General features: G+C 39.4%; 1 protein-coding gene and 2 non-coding genes across 6 annotated transcripts; 1 reads left to right on the top strand and 2 right to left on the bottom strand.

Annotated features, from left to right (window-relative positions):
* Positions 1-318: 318 nt before the first annotated feature.
* On the top strand, positions 319-18,074 carry ppfibp2a (PPFIA binding protein 2a). Of its 4 annotated transcripts, none has more exons than XM_077593939.1 (21): positions 319-594; positions 6,012-6,098; positions 7,052-7,165; positions 8,615-8,746; positions 10,999-11,091; positions 11,643-11,754; positions 12,289-12,350; positions 12,915-12,993; positions 13,128-13,255; positions 13,371-13,435; positions 13,520-13,580; positions 13,801-13,912; positions 14,416-14,530; positions 14,863-14,991; positions 15,108-15,258; positions 15,897-16,008; positions 16,078-16,166; positions 16,230-16,352; positions 16,774-16,899; positions 16,994-17,182; positions 17,343-18,074. In XM_077593939.1, the coding sequence occupies exons 1-21, from the start codon at positions 583-585 to the stop codon at positions 17,565-17,567; spliced, it is 2,316 nt and encodes a 771-aa protein (XP_077450065.1). In that variant the 5' UTR covers positions 319-582; the 3' UTR covers positions 17,568-18,074. The 4 variants fall into 4 exon arrangements, with proteins under 4 accessions (XP_077450065.1, XP_077450049.1, XP_077450057.1 ...); XM_077593923.1 differs by lacking the exon at positions 319-594 and adding an exon at positions 616-1,017; XM_077593931.1 differs by lacking the exon at positions 319-594 and adding an exon at positions 3,932-4,511.
* On the bottom strand, positions 3,002-3,074 carry trnav-gac (transfer RNA valine (anticodon GAC)). The gene has a single exon. It is a non-coding gene; the product is annotated as a tRNA-Val (tRNA).
* trnav-cac (transfer RNA valine (anticodon CAC)) lies at positions 3,341-3,413 on the bottom strand. Its single transcript has one exon. It is a non-coding gene; the product is annotated as a tRNA-Val (tRNA).
* Positions 18,075-18,189: the final 115 nt, after the last annotated feature.

Here is an 18,189-nt window from a genome sequence, read left to right as displayed (position 1 = left end):
GACAATAAAGAGTTACTACTGTTATTATAAATATAGTTTTATAGACAATCATATACTTATATCAAGCAAATAGTTGTGTGCACGTATGTATATACGTATATATATATATATATATATATATATATATATATATATATATATATATACATACGTGCACACAACTATTTGCTTGATATAAGTGTATGATTGTCTATAAAACTATATTTATAATAACAGTAGTAACTCTTTATTGTCATATTTTGCTGGATTTGTTGTTTGTTGATTTTAAATGAGTTTCACCTGCTGTGTCCTTTCTGGCTCAGGTGATCCAGGTGTTCGTTAATGTCGTCAACCCTTGTCTTTGGATTTTACACACTGTGTTTGTGTGCTTTGGACGTGTTTTCTGTCTTTGTTAGATGCCTATTTAGCCTGTTGTTCTCAATTTTACTATTGTTATTTTAACATACGTATGTTCTTGGTTTCAGATAAAATTAAAAAAAAAACGTTTAGGCCGACAAACATGGTACTTCAGCAACATTGAAGACAAGAAACAAAAACAACCACAAGGTTTCTACATATTTGACCATGAAGACTTAAACATAAATGTTCATCCAGGTACCTTTTTGTTGCATTGTTCATTGTACGTCTAAGTTATGAGTCATAAATCAGCATAATTAAATGCAAACGGTAAGGGAAAAATAACTTTTGAGTTCTAACTATGAAAATAGTTTTTCTATTTGAATGAATGCAATGACAATGGGTTTAAATTTTGTGCCACAAATGAGAGGTGTGTTTAAAGCCAAAGTTGGAGTCAGGGTGTTATTTCAAGTGGGACGTTAGCCAGATGCTTTGACAGCTTCTGGAACTCCGAGTGAAGTTTTCTGAGGAGAACAGCTTCCTCCAGAACACAATGACCCCTTAAAACAAAAATACATGTGGATCTCCTTGGGCCAATCCAACTGACAGCCAGTTACAATGGCCTCAATTTCATGCAACATTTTGGAGTCTACCTTAAAGCAAATGGATGTTATTTTTAAGGTAAGAATTTCCATTCCAAGTTTTCTAATCTTACAACTGTTTATTTACTTTGGCACACATCAAATAACTATTTTAGTCATTTAGAACTGCTCTGTTAAATATGGAAGAAGTAATCTTTGAAAATAAAATTGAATTCAAGTTTAATTAACTATTAAATAATCAGCTGAACTGTTACTTAGACCTACTATACTACCTTTTATACATTTTATGTGTATCAGATATTTTGCATCCATGGATTATTAGTGTTGTGTTCATGTTACAGATAATTTAGAATCTTTTGTAATTTGCTAAATTATATCCTGCTGAGCAGTTCCTAAAATGTTGTCTCTCAAGTGTAACTGAATTAAGTTTACTGAAATTATCAAAAACAGCTCTCAATACTTTCAATACCACAGAAAGTACAACCATGAAATGATATGAATCTTACATGATCCTGTTTGTGTTAAGATACTTTTGCTCATTAGATTGTTCTAGTGAACCTAATACCGTGGCCTCTTAGTCTTTCACTGTGCATGAACGTAGATGGTCCCTTTGCCCTGTTTTCTCAAAGAGGTGATACATTTTTGACATTGCTGCCTGTTAGTTTTAATTCCCTCATAACCAAAAGACACACTTCCATGAATATTTGGCAGCAGCCATGCTATTTGGATACTTATGTGACCTTAACACGCCTGACGGCAGATTGTCAGTTAAAATTCAAAGGGTTGCAATCTTCTTCTTTCCGGTGTTTTACTTAATTTAGGTATCAGAGAAGTGAAAGCAATTTAAACTCTCAAGCTGTTATTATAGAGGCACGCAAATTAAACGTCTGATTTGAGGGCGTATGACCGGGTTGAAGTTGACAGCACTCCAAACTGTGATGTTGTTTACTGTTTGTAAAAATCAAGCTGCAGTGCAATAATGCCTCCAATAGGAAATAACAGGAACTGCCCTTAATAATGGTCTCATTTTCTGAACCGCTTTATCCTCACTAAGGTCGTGGGGGGTGCTGGAGACCATCCCAGCTGACTTGGGGCCAGAGGCGGGGGGCACCCTGAATGGTTGGCCAGCCAATCGCAGGGCACAAGGAGACAAACAACCATTCACGCTCACACTCATACCTAGGGGCAATTTAGCCTACCATGCATGTCTTTGGAATGTGGGAGGAAACCGGAGTACACAGAGAAAACCCATGCATGCCCGGGAAGAACATGCAAACTCCTCACAGATGGACCAACCTGAATTTGAACCCAGGACCCCAAATGTGAGGCCAACGAGGTAACAACTCATCCGCCGAGCCGGTCTCCCTTAATAATGGTCAAAACATTATAGGTAAGCTTGCAAACTGTCTACTGGTGGATAAATAAACACGAGAATTGTGGACATAAATAAATACATCAAGTATATTACTATATTGATCTATACCAGGGGTGAGCAAACTATTCCACAAAGGGCAGCAGTGGTTGCGGGTTTTCATTCCAACCCAATGAGAGGGCACCTTTTCACCAATCTGGTGTCCTACAAGTGCAATCAGAGGATTGCAGTACATAGCTTCTTGTTTTCTGCAGAAATCTCATTGGTTAAACTGTCTCTGCTATATCGGTTGGAAGGAAAACCTGCACCCACAGTGGCCCTCGAGGACCGGTTTGGAACTACCGAACCCCCACCAGTTTCATGTGCGCATTGACCAAAACCTACTATAGTGTGAAATAAAATTTGATTTTTTTCAAATTCAAGATATACAAATTCCTTGCATCACTGTTTTGCCAAGAAATGGCATGTGATCATATGCAGCCAGCAATGGTCAAGCGGGACATGTTATCGTGAATGAGTCGATGTGTCTTAAACTCCATGGCAGAGGCTCCACCGAACACCAAGGGCGCCACACTAAGGAAACAACTCGCTCAATGAGCTCTGGTAGCCGGCCCAATTAATTTACCTGATGCAGTGTACTGTTTGACGGTGATGTTTAAACAATTCAAATAAAAATTTACGACGTGGGGTTTGTTTCCACCCAGTTTCGAGCTGGGGACCTTTCGCGTGTCAAGCGAATGTGATAACCACTACACCATGGAAACAACTGGCTTATCCAATTCTGGTAGTAGGCCTTACACACTAAGTTACCCATTATACTTTTTTAAGATGACTTATAAAAATCCTAAAAACAAATGCGCTATGTTTCCATCCAGTTTCAAAATGGAGAACTTTTGCGTGTTAGGCAAACGTGATAACCACTACACTTTGGAAACAGCTCTTTCAACCAAGTTTGTTAGCAGGCCCGCCCGTTACCCGACCCAGTTACTGCTTGAAGAACAATTCAAATAACAAAACCCAAAGGGCATTTTGTTTCCACCCAGTTTCGAAATGGGGGCCTTTCGCGTGTGAGGCGAACGTGATAACCACTACACTATAGAAACAACTGGCTTAATTAACTCTGATTGCAGGCCTGACAAACCACGTTACTCAGTGTAATGTTTGAAGGTGACGTTCAAAGAATCCAAATAACAAATCACCCAGAGAAGGCACAGACCATACGAGCACGACAAGACGAATGGGAGTAGTATTTACATGAGCTTATGACACATTGTGCACCATCTAGGACAGAAGCAAATAGATAGATATCCAATGAAATCATGACCACCACAGACTACTACTACTACAATTGTAAGCTTTAAGTCTCATATTGTAATTCTGATTAGTAACATCTGGAATAGCATGTCCTGAGGGAGTTAGATGAATGATGGCCTTAATGAGAACCAGAGTTCCTGTTCAAATGCAAGCAATGCCATTTTCCCCCACTCTGCCTTCCGTCCCCACATCTTTATACCTCAATTTTCTTGCCTTAACTTCCTGCGGCAATTGCTGTTCTCCAACAATTGGCTTCGCTTCACAGTTGTTACCATATTTTCTCCTTTGAACCGCTATGAACTCTACACTTCCAAAGCTTGCGCCTTCCTCCTCCTCTTTCTTTATGAAGCCTCTGCTCACCACCACATCTGAGGAGCATGTGCTGCAGTTTAGTTTAAGTCTAAGACCAAGAGGTCCATTGGCCAGAGTGGCAGAGAGTACGAACAACAGCAAGAACAGCGGTAGATGACAGCAGTAAAAGTGGCGGGATTGTGCATAAAGAGGCAGTTGGAGTCATTTTGAGGAAGACAAAACAACTCAGAGGAGGTAGAAAAGAGGTAGGAACAGGAAAAGGGGTCGGGCCAATTGGCATCATTTGAGTAATTCAGCTCGGCGCAAAAACTCGCTCCACACTGAAAAACCACCAAGGGCCCTCTCTGTGCAGCAAGATTTGTGGACGGGCTGCAAGAGGAGCACACACGTCTACAAGTGTCAGGATTTATCGCTGGGACTGACTGACGACGCTGGACTATTGTTATCCTTCCTGGCAGCAATCAAACTTAAATTCTCTCAGTACAATCCAACATTGAGAGCCAGGATTACTACAATGGGCCTGCAGAATGGAGCATGAGATTGACTTCCACAAACACTTTGCATGGCTTAGAAAGGTAAGACCCTATCAACATGCATGTCCCACTCTTGCACTACTGTGTCCCCCTTTTTCCTCTCATTTGTTGCAATGTTTCTCACATTCACATCCACCAACACAAACAAAAATAATTTATGTGCATGTGAGTTTCAAACATTTCCAGCAACTCTAGATGTTTTAAAGTCAACACAGAGCCCCATCATGATGCCATTAGGGAGTCATCAGTCATTGAGCTACATCCATTAGGTTATAATGATGCAAAAACAGTAAGAAACAAAGGAGAACCTTTTAAATAAACAATGGTCTCTGTTTACATTTATTTACAGTCACAAGAGAAACCCTTTCATAAAAATACACTTCACCTAAATGTGACTTTTAATGTTTTCTAATTATATACTGAGCCCCAGGTTCAATATAAACCATTCTAAGACACTCTTTGCAATTCCTAAAAAGAGGAAGGCTTGGCATCATGTGATGATCCAAAATATTTAATTAAAATAGAAGAGAAGAACTCCCTTCCTCTTGGCCTTTGGTAGACAGCATTTCCAATGTGTTATGCCTAGATAACAAATGCTGGAATTCTCGCAATCACAGCGTGCGTGCCTCACATCCCTTGTCTTGCTGCAAGTTTGGCCTTAAATGTAAACAAACAGTTGCAGTTTTGTAACAGCTGACAGTTCATCTGGCAAGTCGCCAAAATTCGGCAGGAACAGTTCAAAACAATTGAACTGTTGGGTTATGTGAAATGTGACTGATTTTGTACTTCTACACATCTCCTTAATGGTAAATATCAAATGAAGCAGATATTGCTATATAAAATGACAAAAATGCTGAAAAGTAACACAGCATCTGAATCATTTTGAAGCTGTAAACTTGTACTATGAATGCATCGAATAAGACAGTTAATTCTTGTTAAAAAGCTGCTTTTGTTGAGTTACATAAGAAGGTTTTTTTAAGGAGTGCATAAGACTTCAATGTAAGGAGTATAATAATTTAAAAGTAACCTTTAATGAGAATTGTGGCTCCCAAAAGCTTTGCACGTGATACCTACTAATCTTATGCAAGTTAGTGTTGGAATTTTTGGGGGGGAAAAGACCATTTTGGGGTTAATTTTTTTTTTTACAAATGACTTAGGATTCTTGGCGCAGGCTGATCTATGTGGTGTTTCCAAGAATGTGGTTTTGTGCAGATTTCCCAGTAAATGTACCTCATTGGACTGCAATAATGGCTTCCTAGCTCAATAATGGCTCAAAATATCTCTAAACATGCACGAAGAAACAAAGCTTTATTCAAGTCCATACTAATCAGATGGAAGAAAAGGTATTGTATATTTTGAATACAGGATAAGGACCAATAAACCTCTCAGAAGTAGAGGCATTGTGGGGTGCTTAGAATATATTTTCACTGAGAGTTTCTACAGCCGTGAAGAATTCCAGATTTGACCTATTGGGGAACTGTTCTGTGTCAGGAATCCGCAGTGCCACAAGTATGCTTAATAGTTGACCTGTATATTCTTTAGGTAAACCACCAGTCATCAGACAACAGTGAGTCCTATCAGGAGCGTTTATCACGTCTGGAAGGAGACAAAGAATCTCTCATTTTGCAGGTAAGACAAAATCATTTATGCTTCAAAAGAATGACTACTAGTTTTACTGCAGTTATAGTGAAACTACCCTTGAAATAGTCTGCTCAAAACAGGTCAAAGGGCAGAGGTACATCAGAGTGTTGTCCTATAAATGTTGCATAATCCACTGGCTGTAACAAAGTTCTATTATATAGCATTAGTGATTACTACTCTAGTGTTGTGCAAAGATTGCGACATGGCTTTTCAAGGACTTTTGATTAAGTACATACCTGAGACACGTTAAGACGAGTGCACAAACATGCACTGTAAAAATGAGGTGTGAGAAAAGTGGCTGGATTGTTTTGTTTATGTAGTTCTTAAATACAATCAAATAAAAGTCCGCGGGGGAACCAGCCCCAATTGAATGTTACAGCATGATTCAAAACAACAATATTTTGTGCGTAGAAAACAGTAGATCAATTTAAAAAAAAAACTAAAAAAACATGCTTTTGTAGCAGTCTCTTCAGTTTTACATACATTAAACTTTCATAAACAATTTTAATAATGCTTGGGGTACTGAATCTTGCTGTGCATGGGGTGAGAGAATTTTTGTCATTCAATGAAATGTAGAGGGTGACATTCCAGCACAAACACTCATTGTTTATAGCTAGTTGACATGCAGCAATGTGAAATTTATGAATGGTTATCATGTGAGAATTTTTTTAGATAACTTTATAAATATTTGCAACAAAAACATGAGTTGTATCGCACCGTATAAAAGGTCTGCTAATGAAGCCCCACTAGTGTGGAGGTAAGATGGAATGAGAGAGCTGAGAAAGATGCTCATCCCCTGGACATTCTCATGAAACCCTGCTAGGATGAAACCTGAGCTGTGTAAGCATATGAAAGAAGCTAAAATACATTTAAAAAATTGGTGATCCACAAAGTTGTCCTTTTGCGAACTAAAAACATTTGTTTTTTTCATACATGAACAGGTGGGTGTGCTGACAGATCAGGTTGAAGCTCAAGAGGTAAAAATCAGTGACTTACAGAGTTCCGTGGTAGAGCATCGGCTAAAACTCAACGCAACGGAAGAGATGCTGCATCAGGTGAATTTTTACATTTGCTTTCTCCACTTTGAAGAATTTTCTTAAGAAAAAGAAAAATTAAAAAAAACTTTAATCAGTCTAAAAAATGTTATAGTATAAATTTCCCATCCCATCAGTCTTTCGCAACAGATTCCTGCTGCAGAGTCAGTCTCGGCTAATATATTTTGCTTCCTGGGAAGACATTCCTTTCTAAATTCCACCCTATTGAGCCACACATTACCTTGGAAACTTGGAACAAAATATTTTGGATGCCCAGACTCATTCCAGGAGGGTGTTTCAGCCTGGTTTATGATGAACTCGACTGGTCTGTCTGGGCAGGTGATTAGAGCTAAAAGGCCACACCCCCTAACCTTTAACCAGATTTCTGTTCATGCTTTCTCGCTCATTTATAAAGAAGAAGAGGGGGGGAAAAGGCAAGACTGACTAATGGCTTAAGAAGGAAAGAAAAGCTGAAAAAGGTGGCGGTATGGACGAGAGATTTGTTAAAGGTTGTACTTCTGGAACAGAAAGAATCTTCCACTTGCAGTTATTTGCTCTTGACCTGAAACTTACTACTCCATTAAACTCACCATGGAAAAGGACATATGACATTTAAAACTTGGGAACTATTCACTGCCATGCGGGAAACAACTTTTGCTTTGCTGTAGGCAGGCATTACAATACAAGGTAATGCAATATAAAATATATGTGTCCTATTTGAATGTTCCTCTTGAACTTCAGTATTCAAACAATGATTGCACCATGACAAGACAATTTCCCTGTACAGGTCTCATTGTTAAATGCAGTGCTTTATGGGTGCAGCATATGAAAGGGCAGTCAGGGCCGGTTTGCTTGAGACATGGTCATTATGAGGCTTTGGACCTGAGCCGTAAATCTTTTCTCAGTGACAAAGCTCTAATATTTTCCACATGATTCCGTAAAGTAAGGACAGATATTTTCCAAAGTCATTGTTCCAAAAATGCCGTCCTGCTTCTTAGGCAGATTTTTTTGGAGTTGAATGATTTTAGCACCTGCTAGAAATGAAGCAAATTAGCTCTTTCTGCCCGCTTGGTTTTATGGAAGTCTCAAGGTGGAAAATTACCTATACAGTCAATCACAGCTTGAGCTTTGATTGGCCAAAACTCAAACTTACAGGCTAATTTCACATATGATTCTTATTATGCTTCTATTTCAGAACATTGCGTGTCCAAGCCCCATTTTCCCCTACACTATATACTTCCCACTAAACCTCCAGTGCTGTCAGAGTGAGCAGTGAAATAGGCATTATAAATAGTGGTCATGAGTTGTGTATATTTAGCCCCCTGAAACCAGTGGGTTTGTCCAAGGAGACTGTTATTACAGACCGTGTGGCTTGCTGTACAGCCTCATACCTAATGTCGCCTTTGTTAAGTAAGTGTCGCATACCACTGTGTGCATTTAATGTTTCTATGTTTTTTTGCTGTATGACAGGAGCTCCTACATAGGACAACACTGGAAAAACAGAAGCTGAATCTTAAGGGGGAGGTGTCCTACCTGAAGCTGAAGCTGACTGACATGGAGGAGAAACATGCCAATGGAGGAGAGAGGCAACACAAAGCAGAGGTAGGGCTTTTGGATGTAAACCATATGTTAAGACAGTGTCCATAATAAAAGGTACACGAATGCTGTTTTTTTTTATTTAGTTTTCATTCTGAAAGAGGTCATAGAGTTTTGGAAACTTTTTGATTGGACCGGGGGTTTTTTTGCAAGTAAAAGTGAGTCCAACTCTTAAACAAAGAACTCTATACTCTATTTTCATTGAGCCGTATTTTCGAGGAAGGAGTGAGTTTAGCTTGAATCCCCTGGGACACTTCTGTCTGGAGAACATTTGGAAATTTGAGTAAAGTCTGCCAAAAATGAAAAGGCAACACACGGAAACCTGTCCCATATAGTGGTCTTGAACTCAGCTGCTGATTTTATTGAAGTCCATAAACACTCTTTGGACAGATGTAAAGAGGAATGGTCACAAAAAAACACGTGTTACTGTTCAGTTTAAGGAATAAAAGTAACCTACCGGTTTAATTTTTGTTCGCATTTCTAATTCAACTCTACATTTGTTGAAGACTGTTGTCAAAAATCTGATGGATCACCTGGCCATTTTAGTGGTTGTTATGAAAACGAGGAGAAGTACAGTTGGAGCCTGACAGATTGCTGTAATGTTACTGTCAAAACATAGCCAGTCAAAGAGCCTTTGTGTCCTCAGTTGAAAAAAAGTTCAAGCATAGTAGTGCTGACTAGATTGACAGAGAAACACATGTGAGACTTCACAGGCTACAAGGTTTTGTTCCTGCAGGTTGGCAAAGATTAAGAGTCATTAGGAAAAATCTAGGCAGCTCTTGGGTAGTGATCGTGTGTGTCGAGAAGGGGGCGAAATTGTTCAAATGCATGTGAATAAACGTTTGTTTGACAAGGGAGTAAAGAAAAATTCACAGAGTTGATCATGACGGCAGACGGCAGCCTTTTTTTCCAAAGCACTTTCGTACGTTGCACATTTCCTTGCAACATCTGTTTGGATTTAAAAAGAAGGGAGGAAAAAAATGAAATTCTTTGAACATTTAACAGGGGTCTTGTGTTTTTTACTACACAAACACACATGGCATGTTGAAGCCCCTGCCCCTTTCAACCAGTAAGCTGAGGGTTTAAATTTAGCTATGGAGGGGCTTCATATCATCTGTCATATCCTCTGCAATGGACCCCATGTGAGTCTTCCTCGGTCAACAGTCTCAGCATAACTTGGACGTTGTTTACAAAGACTCTGACGGAACATTGGCACCATTTTTTTTAAAAACTTGTAGTGATTACGAATGTAAACTATTCCAAGCTGGTCAATTGAATTCTCTGAACAACATATTTGTAAAAACAAAATTCCATTTTCAATTGTTAATTGCTTTACAGTTGCTGACTAACTTGTTTTCACACTTGCAGTTAAGTGTTAAAGTTGATTTGTTAAAAAATCATGACTGCCCATTCTGAACAAATCGGACATTAGCCATTGGATTAAGACAATGTTCATGTGTAAATGATAAAGGTGAGAAAAACAAGTGGTTTCAAAGAAAAATGCAAGATAGTCATCAAATATTGTACCCCGATATTAGGCCTCTCTTGAGACAACATGTCACTAAACCCTAAGCATAAGCCTGAACACAGATAAAATCATCCCCTTTACTGCACTTTTTCCCCCTCTAAAAGACTTTTTCAATTTTTCTCCCTCCCACATTGCACCCGGCAGAGCGTTGTGAATTTCATTAGTGAGCTGCAGGAGCAGATGTGTAGGTTTCAGAAGGAGATCAATAGCAAGATCCAGGAGAAAAAAGCTTCTGAGAACCCAGCTGACGGCAGCTCACCAAAGCCACGCCCCACCCACTCCACATCCCCCGAGGACTCGCAGGTCGACCCCTCGTGTAACTCGGCCGCAGAGGTGAAGCTCAGACTAGAGCAGGAGGCTGCACATGGGCTTGATAAGAATAGCTCAGATGCAAAGCAGCTGCGACACAATGGAGGAGACAGCGTATGCATAGTCTGATGCATGGCTTGTGACGTTGTGCACGGCATGCTTTGTCTTTCTTTTGCGTGTATAACCTTGAGTTTACACTGAATGAAACATACAGTAGACATCAAACAACAGCAATATCCATTATTGGTCACACAATTCATTGTTGTGTGTTTAAGACAGTCATTGCTCTTCTGAGACGTACACGCATGTACACAGTGTGTCAACCAAAAAGATGGCATTCTTTTTGGAATATGGATTGATTGCTTAAAGTGGTATCGACCATGTCATCCGTCTGACGAATACTATAAATTTTATGCTGCAGGGTTTGATGCGGGAGCTCAAGATTCTCAAAGAAAAAGTACAACACTTGGAAGATGAGAAATTAGAGTACGAGAAAAGACTCAAAGCCAACAAGGTAAAAATCTGAATTTATAGTGAATCAGTGTCCAGATTCCATTGCTAACTGTCCACTCTACTTGCTTCAATGCTTTTGGATGTGCCAGACAATGTGAGTCAGTCTCATTTTATGTGCATAATGATTACTGTTTTTTCCTTTAAATATGGAGTAAAAAGAAAATGAAGATATTATGACTTTCTGTAATTTGCCAAAGCTATATAACTTGTACTTTATACTTTTCCATCACTCCCACTCTCAAGACACTTCTAGATTTTTTCCCCCAAACATGATATTTTCCTTTCCTTCTTTCATGATGTGTTTTATGGCCTTAACATCATAAAGCCCAAACTTCCAAATAGAAATGACTTTATTTTTAATGAGTACATCTAGAATAAATTCTTATTATTACTTTACAAGTATAGATGGACAATTTTTTAAGTCACCATTCTCCCTGCTTACATTGATCTTTAAATTGAAAAATTATTGTGTGGGAGTTACATTAAAGAACTGCATGAGTTCTTAGTTTCTAATTGAGGTAAACAGTAATGGTACGTCTGCTGTACTCAAAGGTGGAAATCAGCAGCCTTCAGCAGCTTCTCCTTAATAAGAACACTGAGATCGAAAGCTTGCATACTCAGCTTCCAGCAAGTCTTCCTCTAGCCACTGGGAGCGCTGAAAAAGGTGAGGAAGAAATCCTGCCTACCAATATTAAATATATATATATTACCAGCTGGTGGTGAGTCATACATAGAATTGGAATTACAGAGTAGTTTGGGTTTATTATAGTTAAACCTGTCATTCCTGTAGGAGGCACATAGAATAATTTCGATCACTCAAATTGGCCGCAATATTTATATTTATATTAAAAATATTAAAAAAACAACCCTGAATCCACCCAATCTTGAATACTAGGATGGTCAATCGACTTGGCCCAAAATTGCTACTTGGCCTGGTGGTTGAAATTATAATGACATGCGTGAAAACTGCCATCAATGACTTGAAAGAAAATATAGAATTATGCATTGTAATGTGAAAATGTTCAAACAATACAAAGGTCGAACCTTTTGAAATGGTGAAAACGTTTGTGAAAAATCGGAACAAAAACTGGTTGACTCATCATTAGTTAAATTTGTAAAAAGGAAACAAAAAAAGAAAAAAGTAATTGGCTTTAGGCTTTCAATGATTCAAAATGTACTCTATTTCTTTTAATTATAGACCAGGAACTGCAAAGACTTAGAAGCAACATTAAATCCTTGGAAGCTGCTAATGATGAAAAGGTAAGAGCATCTCTGTAATTAAATAGATAGCAGCCAGTTTGGGCACATGCTATATTCGAGGCATCACCACGAACACGATAACTTGCACTTTCAAGATGTCGTCATCGCTCATAGGCACCACCCTCCATCCAATTATAGCACAGCTTTGCTTTTGTATTCTCCCTCATGGAGACTTTAAAGACTTGCAGGCGTGTGTACACATGTGGGAGCTCTGGTGAAAACACTCGTACACGCCCCGAGGCCAACCATTTCAGGCAAAGCCACACTTAAGTAGGCCCCGATCTGCCAGGCCTAATTTGGGAGTAAGCTTGGGCATCACTTCAAAAAATACAAAATAAAGAAAAAAAAGCTGCAGCTGGTCACCGCAACTAGGTTTTCAAGTCGAGCCGAAGTCAATCCCCTCCGCAGATGCTGTTTTCATGAAAAACATATGGCGAGAGGGATATTGGTGTGGTCTAGTGGTCAGAAGCAACAGGAAACAGCATCTGTGGGTTTCTTAAGCTTAGATAAAAATCTTAATGGGTTTTGCTGACCTTGAACACTCTCTCGATTCTATTTCCGGAGGACCGGCGCATTGAAGAACTCACTCTGCTGTTAAACCAGTGCAAGCAATTCCGAGATCAGACACACAATGCAAGACAAGGTGAGCAAACATTCCTCACCTGCATCTTCCCCGTCATACTCTATTTTTTTTCTAGCAGCATGATCCGAGACAACCATTGCATGTAAAGAAAAATATCTATGCACATGCACAATTCTCCCTTCCTTCTCTTACAGTAGCGCCACCAGGTGGCCGTTCACTGTTGAACGGTAGGACAACTTCAAGTAGTAGTGAGGAAGAGGAGAGAAATGCGAGAAAGAATGCTGATTCTGCCAGTGCAAAATCTGTGGATCTTAAGTCTGATGTGTGTATAAACTAAATTGCTTAATTATTACGCCTTCATTTGTAACACCTACTAACTGAAATGGTAATTCATCTGATTTTTTTACATTTATTTTTATTTATTTATTTGTATTCAGGTTTCCACCAATAGTGCCTCCTCACATCAAACATCATTTTTGTCTCAGAAGGAAAGTGATTGCAGGTATTTCACGCCAAATCACCTTGATGACAATAAATCTATGGCAGAATGTGTTTTCCTCTCATAAACCTGCTGATATCGGTCCAGGCCAGAGACGCAGACATCATCCAGTAGCATGACTGACTTAACAAGTGGTCAGACACCAAAGGTAATGAATGGTTCATATGGTACTACATACTGCTTAAGATCACTGAATTGTTAGAGTTCATATTTCAAAAGCATGCAGAACCATTCAGGAAATGCTTAGATTCAGAATGCTAGTTTCTGTACCAGTAAAAGTGTACCTGTCCTTAATGCTGATCAAGGAGATTTTTATTTTCTAGACCTTAGTGACAAATTTTTCTTGTATCTGTGTGGTCCTAAACCAGAGGGAAACTAGGAGTCCAGAGCTGCCCCTTCGTTCCTCCCCCACAGAGAGCAACACTGAGCTCCAAAGTGAACGGTCTCAAGAGGATAGTGAAGATGGAGACTCCAGCCAAAGTAAATATACAGATATTAACAATCCAACATATTATATTACCAGAAACAACTTATATTTGGAGCAAGCCACTCCCTCGTAACCAGAACGACTTCTTTACTTTTGATCATGAGTAATTGCAGGGACGTCACACGAGAATCAGGATATGGATGTTATTTTTTTGCACCCCCCAACCAAACACACCCTTTCCTTTTCTGTGATGGTTGCACACAAACCAACTCCACCCACTACTGACTATTATTACCAACTCTGATGATATTAAAAATAAAACAAACTATAATATATACTGTAATACATATACTATATACACATACACATCTACATAGAGTTGAGAGCAATGATATGTAATAATAACTGTCATTGCTTTTCGGCACAGCTTTTTAAGTTAGCGAAACATTTACTTTATTATTGTATGGCTGTGCTTTTCAACAAGCCTGAATACAGTATCAAGTCTCATATGGTGATGCTGTACAACAATAGTCTTTTGTTTTCTAACTTTTTCCAGCCAAGTTTGACAAAGTAAACAACTGCACTGGGACACACAGCCCACCAGGCCAAAGAAATGTGGGATCACCAGAATACATGAAGACCAATCGGAGCCTCAAGAGACTTTGGGGCAAGTGAGTGTGGGAAATGGATTGAATATGGGTTGCCCAATAATGAATCATGGTTAGTTTCTATTCCACTGAATAGGTAAGGACAAAACAATTAAGTATTAACTCAATGATTCATCTTTATAATTCAGATATGATAACGATTCTATGGCCAAGACTGACAAGGGCCACAGAAAATTGTATTTTCATTGTACAACAAATTTCTTTTGGTGAAGGCAAAAGATAGTTCATCTTGCATTTTGATTTCATATAATTGCTGAATTAACACATTCTGGGAATTATGAATACTAGATAAAAATCACATTACTCTAATTTACGTATCAATCTCTTCCATATAGACTTCGAAGAACCAATTCGGGAGGTGTCACTGCAGGTGATCCAGATACTGGTTCTTTTAGAAGAGGGGGGTTTCGTGCAACAGCAGGACCAAGACTGACGCGCACTCCAGAATCACCACAATCTGCACGGTATTAGTCTTTAACATACTGGTAGGGTGAAAGCAAAGCCATTGGTTTCAAACATGTTTGATTTTAACAGCATCCACAACACAAATAATGTGCTAATCTTCTCCTTTTTTCTGTAGTGACATGAATCTTCCATTCAGCCAGTGGACCAAAGACCAAGTATGTGGCTGGTTAGAAGACTATGGCCTTGGCCACTATGTCAGCTGTGCAAGGCAATGGATTGAATGTGGCCAGACACTACTTTCTGCCACCCCTCAGGATCTTGAAAAGGTGAGACAAAAATATCTAGTACCACAAAAATAAAATTTAATCAGCCACTATGGGAATAAGTTCATTTCAATTTGAAACAGACACTATCACGATAAACCTGATGCAGATTTTACCCTTGACTAAAATCAGTAGTGGCAGCTCGGCGATCGAGTGCTTAGCACATCGGCCTCACAGTTCAGGGTCATGGGTTCGATCCCAGGTCGGTCCTCTTTCCTTATAATTTGCATGTTCGTCCCGGGCTTCAGTGGGTTTTCTCTGGGTACTCGGGTTCCCTCCCACATCCCAAAACATGCAGGGTAGACTGATTGAACACTCTAAATTGCTCCTAGGTGCTCGTACTTAGCTGGGATAGGCTCCAGCACCCCCCACAACCCTTGTGAGGATATGCAGTTCAGAAAATTATTGATTGAATAAAACTGATAGTCTTATCGGTCTGACTTTTTTGAGCTCTTTCACAGCTACGTTGGTCATTTGCATTATCCTAAAACCAAAATGGTTGTTACTGGGTCTAGGCCTGTAAATACATACAGATGTGGGTGTATGTGAAATGCTAGTTTAAACAGGGTGTGCTGTAACTTAGAACATGAATCACAAATCAAAGAAATACAACAGAGATCAAGTGTGTTTTGTAACTTCAGGAGGTGGGTATGAAGCACCCTCTTCACAGGAAAAAGTTGGAGTTGGCATTGAAGGCGTTCACCAGTAAAATCACAGAGAAGTCATCGGAATTGGATCACATCTGGGTCACCCGTAAGACTCTTTCATCTATGTATGTATATCAACTCAAAAATATACTCATATGATACCTAAACCCTCTAGGGTGGCTGGATGACATTGGTCTGCCTCAGTATAAAGATCATTTCCATGAATCTCGTGTGGACGGGCGTATGATACAGTACCTCACAGTGGTAAGTCTTGGAGCATATCCATATGTGCACGTGAGATTCATATTCTCTTTTCCATTTCCCCAGAATGACCTATTGAGTTTAAAGGTGACCAGTCAACTCCATCATCTCAGTATTAAATGTGCCATACACGTCCTCCATGCTAACAAGTTTAACCCCCACTGCCTCAGACGTAGGCCTGGGGAAGAGGTAAGCAGGTGTGCACTGTGGCTTGGGACTGCTTTGTTTCAATGGGTTATGACAATTGTTTTCATTTCTTACATAATATACTGACAAATTTCATAGAGCATTACAACATTTACCCACAAGAGGGCGACAAATACAAATTTATTTTCAATACTTCAGACAAGCATTTTATTTTATTTTTTTAAATTAGTGAGAATTTCTTGGTGCTCGTTAATTCAAGCAATCCGGAGATGGCAAGGTCTTTTGATCTAATTCTATCTTAATTATTTATGACTATCTCCTTGCTTTCTGTCAACCTTTTTAGGCAAATCTTTATTGTTGCAATTTTCAGAGGTGTCTTGGACATTAACAATATGGTAGCCTTGTTTTAAAATATTACATAAGTTTTTATAGTGTACCCGTGTATCTGGAATTCACGTTTTAGAAACAGCCATCCCCTTCAGAGGTAGTGCAGTGGTCAAACCACCGTGTAATGGAGTGGCTTCGAGCTGTTGATCTTGCAGAGTACGCACCGAATCTACGAGGTAGTGGTGTCCACGGTGGACTAATTGTGAGTAATTTCCATCTTTACTAATGCTTATGACACAGATGTGTGGGCCCAAACTTGGTGCCGTAACCACGACTGTAAAAATGTGTCTCTGCAGATCCTGGAGCCTCGCTTCAGCGCAGAGACTTTGGCCCTGCTCCTAAATATTCCCCCGCAGAAAACATTACTCCGTCGACATCTGGCCACAGCCTTCTCTACGCTGGTAGGGAGTCAGGCCACGCAAGAAAAGAGAGAGTATGGCAATGCTACAGGCCATGTGCCCCTCATGACCACATCTAAAGTCAAGGTACTCTACAAAGGGTCAGAGGTGGGGAGTGGGTGGGTGGCTGGGTTATCCATTGTGTTTCTTATTGGATTGTTTTAGATTGTCAAATCAGAATTATAGAAAAAAAAATACATTTATAATATCTAGTATAATGCATATGACCTTTGTGTGTGTGTTACAGCCAAAGAAAGTAGGGTTCACCCAGTTTAGTCACCTCAGAAAGAGGAAACCTGACGAATCCGCTGACTACATTTGCCCCATTGAGGGTGGATTGCTGACTGTGAACGGGATTTCGAAGATGCCCTCCGCCATGCTCAGGGGTATCAGCCCCAACTTGGACAGACAGCCAAAGACGCAGGAGCCCAGTGACGGCAAGCTGTGGCAGACTAGTCCAAAAAACTGCTAGGAAAAACAGTGCCATGCTTTATACATTAAGCCAACCCAAAAATGTGGATTCCTAAATGGTATGTAATGCATATCAGGTATTCGAATCGTATAATGCTTGAAATGTTCTTCTGAAATGAATGTCTAAAATATGATGAGAAAGCTGCTCCCTGCATTCCTTTTACCGTTGTTCCAAATATTCCATATGCTTTTAAAGCCCTTTTTAGGGTGCAAAAGATTTGGATCTATACCTCCAGATGATGCTTTATTTATACGCTACAGCTGGATTCAATAAACATTTTTGTATGGGCATTTGTGACCATGGCACATCTTGTTGCCATGTCTTGTATGTGTTTTCCAGCACACTAACTTTAATCTGCTTAATTCTCTGTATTGCAAATATTTTTAAAAGTCTCAGAGAAAAGTTAACCCTACTATTTGCTGCAATGCTGATATTTTTTCTTGTGTATCACCATCAAAGTACTGCTGTAAATAATAAATTATTGCTCTGTTGTTTGAATGGTTCCAACTAGTGTGCCTTATGCTTGTGATGTTTAATCATGTTATTTAAGGTTAAGGCCAGTACGATACAATTTAATACTATATTAACCCTTAGGATGCATGAAAAAAAAACTCCTGTCTGC

This window comes from Stigmatopora argus, chromosome 2 (assembly GCF_051989625.1).
Source record: "Stigmatopora argus isolate UIUO_Sarg chromosome 2, RoL_Sarg_1.0, whole genome shotgun sequence".
In the NCBI taxonomy this organism is placed as follows: Eukaryota; Metazoa; Chordata; class Actinopteri; order Syngnathiformes; family Syngnathidae; genus Stigmatopora; species Stigmatopora argus.
The sequence above is the reverse complement of the archived record's forward strand: the minus strand, read 5'-3'. Positions and strand labels throughout refer to the sequence as shown.